General features: G+C 38.8%; 1 gene segment (V, D, J or C); it reads right to left on the bottom strand.

Moving 5' to 3' along the window:
- Window positions 1–12,536: 12,536 nt before the first annotated feature.
- On the bottom strand, window positions 12,537–13,100 carry LOC118826415. The segment is given in 2 exon segments: window positions 12,537–12,947; window positions 13,066–13,100. Coding segments are annotated over 2 exon segments (357 nt in total).
- Window positions 13,101–13,625: the final 525 nt, after the last annotated feature.

Raw genomic sequence — 13,625 nt, 5'->3', positions numbered from 1 at the left:
TCCTCGGCCACACGCCCAGTCCTCTCTTGGGGCCACGTCCTCTCTTTCATACAGCAGCGAAGAGACTGAGTGCTTCATCCTCCTCCCCATATGCAGTGGAACTCCTTGCAGTTCGCACCATCAAGTCCCCTGTCACCAGGGAGAAAACCACAGCGGTGCATCCTCGGCTGCTTTCTGCTTCATCTGTTGCCCACTGCACCATCAATGCCAGTGAGGGTGCTGCTTGTGTGCACCGGAGCCCCAACTCTTGACCTTGGCCAACCATGCCGAAACAGCAGGTCCTCACCAGCTGCTGTCCTCTTGGTTTCACTGTTGAGCTTCACCAACACCTGTCCTTGCTGTGCTGCTGCTTCTTCTCTCTCGGGCTCGGCATTCTCTACTGTTGTACTGTTGTCTGTGAGTTTGTGGAAGTGCCATTCCTCTCCAGACTGCTGTGGGGCACTAACCCATTTCTGACACCAGTGTGGCGTCATAAAAAGACATGGAACACAGTATGCTTTAAAGGAGAACCCTCTTTTAGGAAACCGGCAACAGGCCCTTCTAGTCAGTAAACCCACACAAACTACCCCACAGCCCATCAAAGAATAGCACATGCAACACATAAACAATCTTAGACTTAGCCTGAAGAACAACAACTAACATGTTTGAGTGTGGCACCTTTTGAGAGCCTGTGCACGCAGCTGCTCTGCATGGCCATGTGTCCAGCAGCAGGATGCTAAAATATCGAACATGTCTGAAAATTTCAGGGGGCTTCCAATCACTCCAGAGCTGAATCAGAGTTCTAAGATTGGCATATTTCTCCTCTCACATAACCAGACTTGTATCTGAAACAAAAAAATAGCAAAAAAATTATACCTTAAAAACTGGATCAATTTATGTCTTTAGTCGTTAAAGATTATAAAGTGTATTTGTGAGGAGCTCCAAAAAGCATCTGATCATGGAGGTGGTTGTTTCTTTTTTGATAAATATGTAAATACACTTTATAATTATTCAAGGACTAAAGACATCAACTGATCCAGTTTCGAAAGTGGATTTTTTGTTTTACTATTTTTCAGTTGTACAGGTTTGGTAGTGTGAGAGAAGCTCAGATCGAACTCTGGAGTGATTCAGTCCATGAAAGACGCCTTTTCTAAGCACAAGAAACAATATGCAGTGCCAGAACTTTGCAAAATGTGGAAAAAAGTGGAATTAAAAAAAAGTGGAATTATGTAGTGTGGTCAGATGAGAAACAAAATTTACTTTTTGGTCATTGGTCATTGATGCTTTGGGGCTGTTTTGCTGCTACTGGTCCAGGGCTCTTGTGAAAAACAATGGGATAATAAATTCCACTAAATACCAGAACATTTCAGCCTAAAATCTGCTCTCATTTCAACCAATAATGTAGATGTATAGGATTTTATAACGGTGTTACAAAACTGGTTGTTAACGTAATGTGAAATTACTGCAGTTTGGAATACTATTAGTTTCATTAATCTTCATACAAAATAATATTTTAGTGCACAATAGGCCTGGTCGATAATGTAATCAGATATTGAAGATGATGGACATTGCATTGTGTATCTTACTTTACGTTAAGTTGAAGTAGGACAACTGAGCTGAAGTAGAACAAGTGATTGGATATTTTACCCTCGAGAAGCTAGCATCAGTCCTGGGGAGAAAGTTCTTCTGGTCTCTGTGTCCGGCTGGGAAACAGTAGCATGATATAATGGATAATCTTTTAACCAGAGTTATTCTAAATGTTTTCAAATATGGCCCAGGCCTAGTGTAGAGCATAAATGACTACAATTGCAACTCCTACATCAACCACATGTTCTGTGATTTTTTGATAAAGAGAGCAACACCTGACAGGAAACCCGAAACAAAAGTTCAAAGCATTATCATGAAATGAGTTTTTGTACAGTGTAGCTGAGTTTTCCAGTCACTGTGGGTCTCAGAGCACAGTAGTAGAGTGCAGAGTCTGATACTGCAGCAGAGGAGATCTCCAGATCCAATTTATCACCATTAACTTCAGCATCTAGTCGGGGGAAAGGAGGATCTGCACGGGTCACCTCATTTGTTTCTGGGTCTATGAGCAGCAAGAACTCTGGTCTGGATCCTGGATACTGACGATACCAATAGCAAACTAGATCTTCCGCTCTGCCCTCATACTTGCAGGAGAGAGTAACTCTGTCATTTTCAAAAGCATTAGCGTGCACTTTGTTCTCCAGTGGTGCTATTGACTCTGAAGCACAGTTTCCTGTAAAATAAATAAATAAACAAATACAAAATCACAACAGCATTGTATGAATATTGAATATAATATGGTTGTGCAGTGTATAAAAATCATTACAAAGGAGAAAACAAGAATAAAAAGCATAAAACAAATTTCTCAGACATATAAACCCAGTTACAATAACACACACCTAGCATGATGATAAAGACAGTGAGAGAGCACAGAAACATCATGATGGTTCCAGTGTTCAGATAATGAGCTTAAAAAGCTTTTAAAGACGTCTCCTATATTTGTCAGAGGTTCTGTTATAAGACCAGAGAAATGCAGCTCAAGAGAATTAAACACGTCTGTATTTCTAGAGTAACTCAAACCTCCACCCCCAGAAATTCACCTCTAAAGAAATAGTTGTTTTTTTTTACTTGTCCCCTCACTTCGGCTTCCTCTTGCAAAAGAATCAATCATGTCAATTCAGTAAGTCTATGTTAAAGCTGCCCTCTTCTGGTAATTTCCATCATTACATCTCTATGTGTTACAGCTCTACAGTACAATCCTTGATCAAAGACACTTGTGTGATAAACTCCACATAAACTTAACAAAATTATTGGCACACCCAAAATATTTTAAAGAAAACCAATTTTGGAAAAAAGAAAATCTTTAGAAATCTTTGTTTTTATTGCTCCCATAAACTCCACTGTTGTCTATGATAGTTTCCTGGCTCCCAAGACTATAAATATGAGGTTACCCACATGTAAAGAGCTGTGAACTCAAACAGAAGATTAATGGACAATTGAAATTACCATTAAGCACAAAGTGGGTGATAAAAACCATCTGAAAATCATAGAACAGTTGAAAATTTGCAAGGAAGAGGAGCAAACTGCCCCCATATATACAGTGAGGAGGACAGTAAAAGGGGCAGAGTCTAATACTGCAGCAGAGGAGATCACCAGATCTAATTTATTTCCATCCAAATCAGTGTCCAGTAGTAAAAAAGGTGGAGTTACATGATGCTACATAATCATGTGAACATTGTGAACAATAGATAGTGATAAGAGATGAAGAATCAGCAGAACAAATAAATAACATGAACCAGGGATATTTTCACCCAGATGTTTATGCTTTGACTAATTATGATCTGCCCTATGATCTACAGGACGTCCCTCATGTGAGACTGAGTTATATAATTTCTAGCTGATGTTTGAGAGCCGCTTATTAGCTATAATTAGCACTGATTGGACAACTATTAGTTTCATTATACTTCATACAAGTTAGTACTATAGTGTATTATATATCACTACAATAACAACTCACTTATCAACCACATTTTTCTGTGCGTTCTTCATAAAGAGAGCAACACCTGACAGGAAACCTGATACAGAGTTCAAAGCATTATCAGTCAGTGTGTTTTTGTACAGTGTAGGTGGCTTTTCTGTCAGTGTGGGTCTCAGAGTACAGTACTGGAGCCATAGCACAGTAGTAGAGTGCAGAGTCTGATACTGCAGCAGAGGAGATCAACAAATCCAGTTTATTTCTATTCAGTTCAACATCCAGTCGTGGAAAACGTGGCGCTGCATGTTTCACATGATTTGATCCTGGAATTATTAGCAGTAAGAACTCTTGTCTGGATCCAGGATGATGACGATACCAATGCAGATTATGTACTTTTCCGTTATACTTGCAGGAGAGAGTAACTGTCTCATCTTCAGGAGCATGAACCAGCATTTTGTGTGGTGCTATTGAATGTGAAACACAGTTCTCTGTGACGAAATAAGAAACAAATACCCTGCATGAGTACTGTATAAAAGATGAATTGCCACTAATTTATCACTAAAATCATAGATAACACATACCTATGATGATCATAACGACAGTCAGAGAGCACAGAAACATCATGGTGGTTCCAGTGTTCAGATAATGAGGAGAGATTTGGTGCTACTGTTTAAGCATGTAAAGACTCCTCCTACATAAACAGCTCACTTGCTCACAGCTTTATTAGTTTTTTTATTGTTCAAGCAGTTTTGAGCAAATAGTCAGTCAATACTGAGTCATTGTCTTCAATTGGCCCAGTGATGTATAGAGAAAGCCTTGGAGATCAAAATGAATGATGTCAAAATTTATACTTTCTTTTTTGGAAGAAAAAGCATCAGTGATGTCTAGTTCATATAAATACAAAACAACATAATATAAAAAAAAATCTACACACTGACAGGGCATGTAGGGAATTAGGGAGCCTAAGCAACTGTTTATAACACTTATGGCAAGAAACAACTCTGACCAGGGCTGTGCATCAGCTCTGTTTCTGTTGTGTTGCATCTGAATTGCTGAGAAAGCCATGTGCGGATCTGGAGCACTGGTTTATGCCAGCATGCAAAAATGGCCAAAGCAGAGTTATTTTTAAGAGTTATTCTGAACTTTTTATGTCATTAAAAAAAGAAAAGTTTGCCTACAAACTTACATTCCAAAAAAAAGTTGGGACAGTATGTGAAATGCAAATAAACACAAAAAACAATGATTTAAAAATCCAGTTTGATTTGTATTCAAACTAATCAGCACAAAGACTAGATATTAATATTTTATCTTGTCAACTTCATTGTTTTTTTGTAAATGTATGAATGTGCACTCATTCTGAAATTGATGCCTGCAGCATATACTAAAAAGCTGGGACAGGGGTAGTTTAAGACAAAGGAACAATGGGCCTCATTCACCAATAACGTCCTAAGTTTTTTCTTAAATTAGTTCTTTAGAAAGGTCTTAAGAAAAAGTCTGCGTCAGATTGATGACGTGTTCTTAAACCACAGAATTGTTCACACCTTTGTGCTCTTGAGTGTGTGTAGATTCTGTTCTTATCTATGAACAAATCCCAAATAAGAAAACATTGATGAATCTTTGTGAAAACTGTATAAGTGGGTTTTAAGATGAAATCTCTTCTTAAGAACGGTTGGTAAATGAGGCCCATTGTGAATTGTTAAAAAAAAACTTAAGTCTTAAATAGGTGCCACAATCATGCTTGAGTATAAATTGTGTCAGTGAATGATCTCAAACCATTTAAGAACATGTTCCTCAATAAGCAACTGCAAGAATTTACGGTATTTTACTCTTTTCACTCTATGGTATTTGCATAATACCACCAAAAGCTTTAGAATGAGCGTTAATGTAATGTAGTATTTTCATTACGCCAAAAAAGAGATACAAGGTTTTGTTCCAACAGCGATGATATTCTGCCTTCTAGACAACGTCTTTTTCAGGGATGTCCATGCTTATTACAACATGACAAGGGCAAGAAACATTCTGCACATGTTTCAACAGCATAACTGCATTATCAGAGAGTGAGGGTGCTAGACTGCCCTGTCTGCTTCCTTTTGAAAACATGTGCACAAAATATGACAACGTAAGTTTTTGTTGCATAGTTAAAGACTTGAATAACTGAAGAATGGCAAAAAATTCCACTTTCAAAATGTTCAAGTACACATTTACTCTTCACGTTTTTCACGCCTGCAGCTTTAGGTGTCCTTTATAAAAACTGCTCATCACAATTCTATAACATAGGCCTAAATAACATACTTTATATTTTAATATTTACTCCCTTCTCCAGCATTACTGGCACCCTTTATTTTATAATCATATAAAATAAACAAAACATGATGATTCCAAAATGGGTGAATCCAAAAATGTTTGGAGAAATTTAATTAATCTTAAATTGTCTTAAAAATATGGTTCTTTAAGGGTTCTCTAGTAAAGAAAATAGTTCTGTAAAGAACCATGAACACTCAAAGTGTCAATAAAGGGTTCTTTGCATCATGAAAGGGTTCTTAAGAATGTGCTGTAGATGGTTCTATACAGAACCTTTTTGAAAAGAGTTCTATATAGTGCTAAAAAGAGTTCTTCTATTGTAAAAAGTCTGACATTGTAACAATAGAAGAACCATTTTTGGTGCTATATAGAACCCTTTCAAAAAGGTTCTATTTAGAACCATCTACAGCACATTCTCGATGAGTCTGAAGAACTCTTTCATGATGCAAAGAACCCTTTAATCATGCAAAGGGTTCTTTGAGTGTTCATGGTTCTATATAGAACCATTTTCTTTACTAAAGGACTCTTAAGAAAAACAAAAAGAGTTCTTCTTCTGTTATAAGCCGGACATCATGACAATAGAACAACTCTTTCTGGTGCTATATAGAACCATTTTCAAGAAAGGTTGTATATAGAACTGTCTATAGCACGTTCTCCAATCTGAAGAACCCTTTCACGATGCAAGGAACCCTTTGAGAACCTGAGAGGCAAAGAACAACCCAGCGTTCACACTTTCAGAACTACACAGATTAGGTAAATCTTGTGGTTTTCAGGTTTCAAAAGCTTCTTAGAATGGTTTCATGAAAGAAGCTTTTCCTAAGAGGAAGCCACAAAATACAGAACCTGAACTTTTCAACATGTAACTGGAAATACAAATCTAATGATGTTATGTGGCCAAATGAGAATTTTACAACCCCATTTCCAGAAAAGTTGGGATGCTGTGCAAAATGTAAATAAAAACAAAATGCAATGATATGAAAATTATTTAAACCCTATATTTGATTGAAATAGTACAAAGACAACACATTAAATGTTAAACTGAGAAATTATATTGTTTATTGAAAAATATTTGCCCATTTTGAATTTGATGCCAACAACATGTTCCAAAAAAATTGGGATGGGGCAACAAAAGGCTGGTAAAGTTGTGTAATGCTAAAAAAAGCACCTGGTGGCTAATTGGCAACAGGTCAGTAACATGATTGGGTATTAAAAAGCGTCCCAGAGAGGCTGAGTCTTTCAGAAGTAAAGATGGGGAGGGGTTCACAGCTCTGTGAAAGACTGCACAATCAAATAGTGCAACAATTCAAGAAAAATGTTTCTCAACATAAAATAGCAAAGAATCTCTGTATGCAAGGGACAAGGCCAAAACGTATTTGCTGGCCATGATCTTCAGGCCCTCAGGCAGCACTGCATTAAAAACAGACATGATTCTGTAGTGGAAATAACTGCATGGGCTCAGGAACAGTTCTGAAAACCCCTGTCTGTGCAAACAGTTCATCGCTGCATCCTTAAATGCAAGTTAATAATAAGTTAAACACAAAGAAGAAACCATATATAAACAGGATCCAGAAATGCTGCCACTTTCTCTGGGCCCGAGCTCATTTAAAATGGACTGAGGGTAAGTGGAATTGTGTCTTGTGCTCCGACAAATCAACATTTGAAATTCTTTTTGGACGACAGCAGTTGGTCTCCTCAGTTCCCAAATGCTTAGAGAGTATTATGAAAAGAAGAGGTGATGAAGCACAGTGGTAAACATGCCTCCATCCCAACTTTTTGGGAATGTGTTGTTGGCATCAAATTCAAAATGGGTATAATTTTTTTTAAAAACAATAAACTTTCTTAATTTCAACATTTGATATGTTGTCTTTGTAACATTTTATCTGATTTGCAAATCATTGCATTCTATTTTTATTTACATTCTGCACAGCTTCCCAACATTTTTCAAGAGAGAATTAACAGAAAGAATAAATAAAGTGACTCAAGTACACATTTACTCCAAATCATTGCGCCTTCACTTGTTATGAGCTGCTTTGGACAGAAAATCTCCGATGTATCATTAATTTATAGAATTTCAGACTGATGTTGGAAAGCTTGATATTAATATTATGGGCCATTAATGCTGATTGGAATACTATTACTTTCATTATTCTTCATACACATTAATATTACAGGAAACAGCATAAATCCCTACAATTACAAGTCGTTCATTAACCACATGTGTCTGTGCATTCTTGATAAAGAGAGCAACACCTGACAGGAAACCCAATACAAAGTTCAAAGCATCATCAGTCAGTGAGTTTTTGTACAGTGTAGCTGGGTTTCCTGTCACTGTGGGTCTCAGAGCACAGTAGTAGAGTGCAGAGTCTGATACTGCAGCAGAGGAGATTATCAGATCCAATTTATTTCCATTAACTTCAACATTCAGTCGTGGGACAGGAGGGTCCGCATGTGTCACATATTTAGATGCTGGACTTATCAGCAGTAAGAACTCTGGTCTGGATCCAGGATACTGACGATACCAGTACAGATAGTCCACACTACCCTGATACCTGCAGGAGAGAGTAACTGTCTCATCTTCAAGAGCATGAACCTGTAGTTTGTTCCCCAGTGGTGCTATTGACTGTGAAACACAGTTCTCTGTGAAGAAACAAACAAAAAACATAGAATATAGTTGTATCAATATTGAATAAAACAAAAAAAGAAACAAAAAGCAATCATCAAACTGTAAAAATATATATGTCACATAGATATAAACCTAGTTAACAACACATACCTAACATGATGATAAAGACAGTCAGAGAGCACAGAAACATCATGGTGGTTCCAGTGTTCAGATAATGAGGAGAGATTTGGTGCTACTGTTCAAGCATGTAAAGACTCCTCCTACATTTGTCAATTAGTTAGTTACGCTATATGGCCAAAACTTTGTGGACTCCTGCTCATCCAATGTTGCTTTGAAAATCAAAAGTACTGAAAAGGAGATTGTCCCCCCTCTGCAGCAATAACTGTCTCTACTCTTCGGGGAAGGCCTTACACACAATGTTAGAACATTGCTGTGAGGATTTGATTGCATTCAGCAACAAGAGCACTAGTGAGATCAGGTATTGATGCTGGATAATTAGTTCTGGATCACAAATGCCACTCCAACTCATTCCATAAGTATTGTTGGTGCTTCATCACTCTGGAGTAGATGTCACTAATAGGCGAACTGCGGTCCGAGTCTGGAACCAGGCGCTGTTCTATGCGGACCTGGACCTATAACCAATAAACTGTGCAGAATTATTGAATTTTGACGGAGTGGTCCTATTTTAATCGGCATAACTTTTCCAGCCTTTACGGTACCGCTTTAGCAGCCCGGAGAACTCACGGACCAATCGCATGAGTTGTAAATATCACATGTGACGCTACTCAGCCAATCAGATGTGAATTACGATGAGCACTGAGACTTGAGTGAATGACGCACATGCAGGGGAGGGACGAGGCGAGAAACAGCAGTCGGAGAAGAAAGTGAGTCAGAGGGATTCACATGGTGTGCTCTAAAAAGAGAAAACGTACAATAAATATTGTTGAAATATTACTGAATTGTACTTTATTTGATTAGACATTCAGTTGTTGACTGTATGACTGTTGATATACCTACTAAGCTACTTCAGTATACAGTATATGGCACTGAATCAAGAGGCAAGTTAGACATTATGATGTTCCGGACCTTTGTTTAAGAAAATGTTCTCTAACTGGACTTTATTAAATTTTAATTAAAGACCCCTGCTCTAGAGAATGCAGTTCCACAGCTCCAAGCTGAACACTGGGGGGCTTCATACCCATCTAGCCAATGCTTGGCACTGGACATGGTGCCCTTAGACTAATGTGCGACTGTTCCAGAGAGACCTGTTCTATTGTCAGCACTTTACTATGGAGATTAAACGAGCTGTGTGGGTATTTGAACACCTGTATCAGCGATGCAGCTTTAATGCAGCTGGATTTACTAATAAGAAGGGGTGTCCACAAACTTTTGGACACATAGTGTATGTAGGGTAGAGAGGTTGGGGTTTACAGTACTGTCACATTGGGAGCAGGATTTAAAAGTGAAGTTTTAAAGTTAAGGGGGATGTGGGGGGTATTGGTGCCTTAGACCACAACCTTGTGTCTTTGGGAAGAGGTGGGGGGTCACTGCCTATGAAATTATTCCAGGACCTAGCAATGTCTTTCTGTGGGCCTGTATATAAATACAACATACATTACTGGTGTTACAGCACAGAGAACAACACCTGACAGGAAACCCAATACGAAAGTATGAGTATTATCATGCAATGAGTTTTTGTAGAGTGGGTTTCCTGTCACTGTGGGCGCCATGGCACAGTAGTAGAGTGCAGAATCTGATACTGCAGCAGAGGAGATCAGATTCACTATATTTTCATTCACTTTAGCATCCAGTCTTGGAAAACGTGGAAATGCATGGCTAACATAATCTCCTCCTACATTTGTCAGTGGATCTGTTATAAGAACAGAGCGATGTAGATCAGGAGAACAAAATAATTCTCTAATTTCTAACTTAAGATATTTTTTCATTCTTTGGTTGCTTTGCCTCACTCAGTGATCTCTTTACTTTGTTAGTGTGGTGTGTAGGAGGTGTCAATGTATATGATTTAAATTGGCCTGACGTTGTAGTTGAGGAGATCTTTGCAGTTTTCCACTTCATTAAGTGCTGGACATATTAGGTAAAAGGTAAAACAGGAGCCATAGACTGCCTGAAAACACCATAATTAAAGTACAGGCTCAGATTTTCTCAAGGCATGCTTTTGGTTTACATCAGGGGAGCACAACTCCAGTCCTGGGGGGACAGTGTCCAGCACAGTTTGGTAATTTACCTGCCCAAGCACGCCTTGCACTCATCTGTTAATTTCCAGGTTTAGTGGGTGTTGTTGAGCAGAGGAACCACCAAACTGTGCAAATACCAGCCCTCCAGGACCAGAGTTTAGCACCTCTGGTCTACATGGTCCCTTATTTGTGCTTCCTCTTGCAAATGTATATCTCACATCCATCCAGAAGATTCATATTACATCACTCTGTGTAACAGTTTTTGCTCATTTGCTTAAGCACAATCCTTAAATGTAAGACATTACGTTGAATACTTATCAATTACATATCAATAGTTCATTTTCTCATGTATTTTCTCCTTTCACACAGCGTTCTGATGTTCAAAAAGTTCCTCCTGGGCCCATGATGTATTGAGAAAGCCATTGAGATGCATGAGTTGTGTTAAGTGTCTTCAAAATTTCTGCTTTTTTTTTTAGAATAAAAGTCAACAGTGATATTATGTTTCTGCCAACATCATGTTTAAATCAAATCATATGCAAAAGCAAACAAAAACCAACACACGACATGGTGACCCACATGGCTCAGGGGTCCTAAAGGCATTTTCACAGTAGAGCTTTTTTCCAGGCTCAGGATCGCTTGGTTTGTGAGTTCGGTGTGTTTGGTGAAGTGTGAAAGCTGTTTTCGAGCTCGGGAGCAGTCCAGAGAGCCGACCTCTGGTCTTTCTGAAATCAGTGGTCTGCTATTCGTTATCTGCTCCTGATGCCGTGTGTGGGGCTACGTGATTGGTTAATTTAAATCTTCACACAGAAAAGTGACATATGGAATTGCGCAATCAATCCACAGTTCAGACAGAATTCTTGTGTGTGGAAGCAAACCAGCGATAATGAGCCCCTCTCCGGAAAGAGCCCAGAATCGGACATGGGTGTGGACTTAGATATTCGGGACAAGTGTGAAAATGCCCTGAGTGACTTTGTTTACAGCAGGGGTGTCCAGTCTTACCTGCAACAAGCAAGTGTGGCTTTCATTCCAACAAAGCAGGAGCTCACATGATCATTTGGTTGACAGAGACCAACTGAATAAACAAGCAAAATCAGATGTGCTTCAACTTGATTGGAATGAAAACCTACATACACACCAGCCCTTTGCAGATAAGAATGGACACTCCAGCTTATAGCAACAATCGTCCCTCACCAGTGCTGTGTCTACTCTTTTTCCATTGTGTAGGTTTGGGCTGCTCTGCTGAAACGGCACCAGCTGTGTGTTTGTGTACTGCAAAGTACTGAGTTACACTGAAATATACAAATGTGTCTTGTTTCGGTGATTTTTCTAATGAACTGATGATCTACAGGTTAGTAAATGCATCCTAGCTAGCATTAGTGTAATTCTTACCTCAGTGGTCGAACAAAATTGCAAAGAAAACAGCAAATCTGTTTTTATTCGGCACCAAATGGAATCAGAGCCAGAGAGAAGAAACCAGACCGAGGTAAGGCATCTAGATACCTCACTTTAGCTTTTACCTCGTTGTCCTCCTCTTCTGAAGGCATATCCGTTGTTTGAGAAGTCCATTCTCTCCATTGTAATGTTGATTTGAAGACAGGTACCAAAGTTAAATGGCTTCCTAGCAGTAATTGAACACCCACAAAAGCAAAAGTTTCTCACATCTTTAAGATACATCACCAAAAGTGAGATTTTGTAGTCTTTAAACTGGAAGATCTAATACTAGGGACTGCTGTGGTGCTGCTGTAGGAGGTACATTGACATTCCTACAACAGATGGTACATGATATATTTTAAACTACTGAAGTTCTTCTGCACTGTAACTCAAATAGAAATATAAATAGAGGACATTTTACTGGAGTATTTCTACTTTCATTCAAGTACACAAATTGGGTACACAGTTCTCTACAGGGAGATCTTTACAAAGTGACATCAGGAAGAAAGACAAGATCTTTGAGTGTAATAACAGCTCCCCCTGCTGAGAAAAGCAAGACTCTACCTCAGTCATATGAAACAGTTTTTGTACAGTGTAGCTGGGTTTCCTGTCACTGTGGGCGTCAGAGCACAGTAGTAGAGTGCAGAGTCTGATACTGCAGCAGAGGAGATTGAGAGTTTCCATATGCTGCCATTGTCTGTAGCACCCAGTTGTGAGAAAGTGGGATCTGCATGGGTTACATCAGCTGATCCTGGATATTTCAGCAGTAAATACTCTGGTCTGGATCCAGGATACTGACGATACCACTGCAGACTACGTACACTATCCTTATACTTGCAGGAGAGAGTAACTGTCTCATCTTCAAGAGCATGAACCTGTGTTTTGTTCTCCACTGGTTCTATTGACTGTGTAGAGTTCCCTGTGAAGAAATAGAACAAAAATCACCAAAACAACGAAACAACACAAATAACAACAAACAATTTAAATACACAAAATATATTTTTCATATAGATAGAAATGCAGTCAGCAACACTTACTTAGCATGATGATAAAGACAGTCAGAGAGCACAGAAACATCATGGTGGTTCCAGTGTTCAGATAATGAGGAGAGATTTGGTGCTACTGTTCAAGCATGTAAAGACTCCTCCTACATTTGTCAGTGGATCTGTTATAAGAACAGAGGAATGTAGATCACAAGAATAACAATTTTTTCCCAGCTCAAAAAAACAAAAAAACAATACAAATACAATCATTTCTTTCTTTTTGATGGTCATGAATTGTCAGTGGTTTCATTGCCTCACTCTGTGCTCCATTTATATTGTAAATGTGGTATATATATGTATATACACCGATCAGGCATAACATTATGACCACCTCCTTGCTTATTGTCCATTTTATCAGCTCCACTTACTATATAGGTGCACTTTGTAGTTCTACAACTACAGTCCATCTGTTTCTCTTACTGCAGTGTAAGAATGATCCACCACCCAAATAGTACCTGCTCTGTGAGGGTCCATGGTGGGTCCTGACCGCTGAAGAACAGGGTAAAAGGGGGCTAACAAAGTATGCAGAGAAACAGATGGACTACAGTCTGTAA

This window comes from Colossoma macropomum, unplaced genomic scaffold (genome assembly GCF_904425465.1).
Source record: "Colossoma macropomum unplaced genomic scaffold, Colossoma_macropomum, whole genome shotgun sequence".
In the NCBI taxonomy this organism is placed as follows: Eukaryota; Metazoa; Chordata; class Actinopteri; order Characiformes; family Serrasalmidae; genus Colossoma; species Colossoma macropomum.
This window is presented reverse-complemented; position numbering and strand designations above follow the sequence as displayed.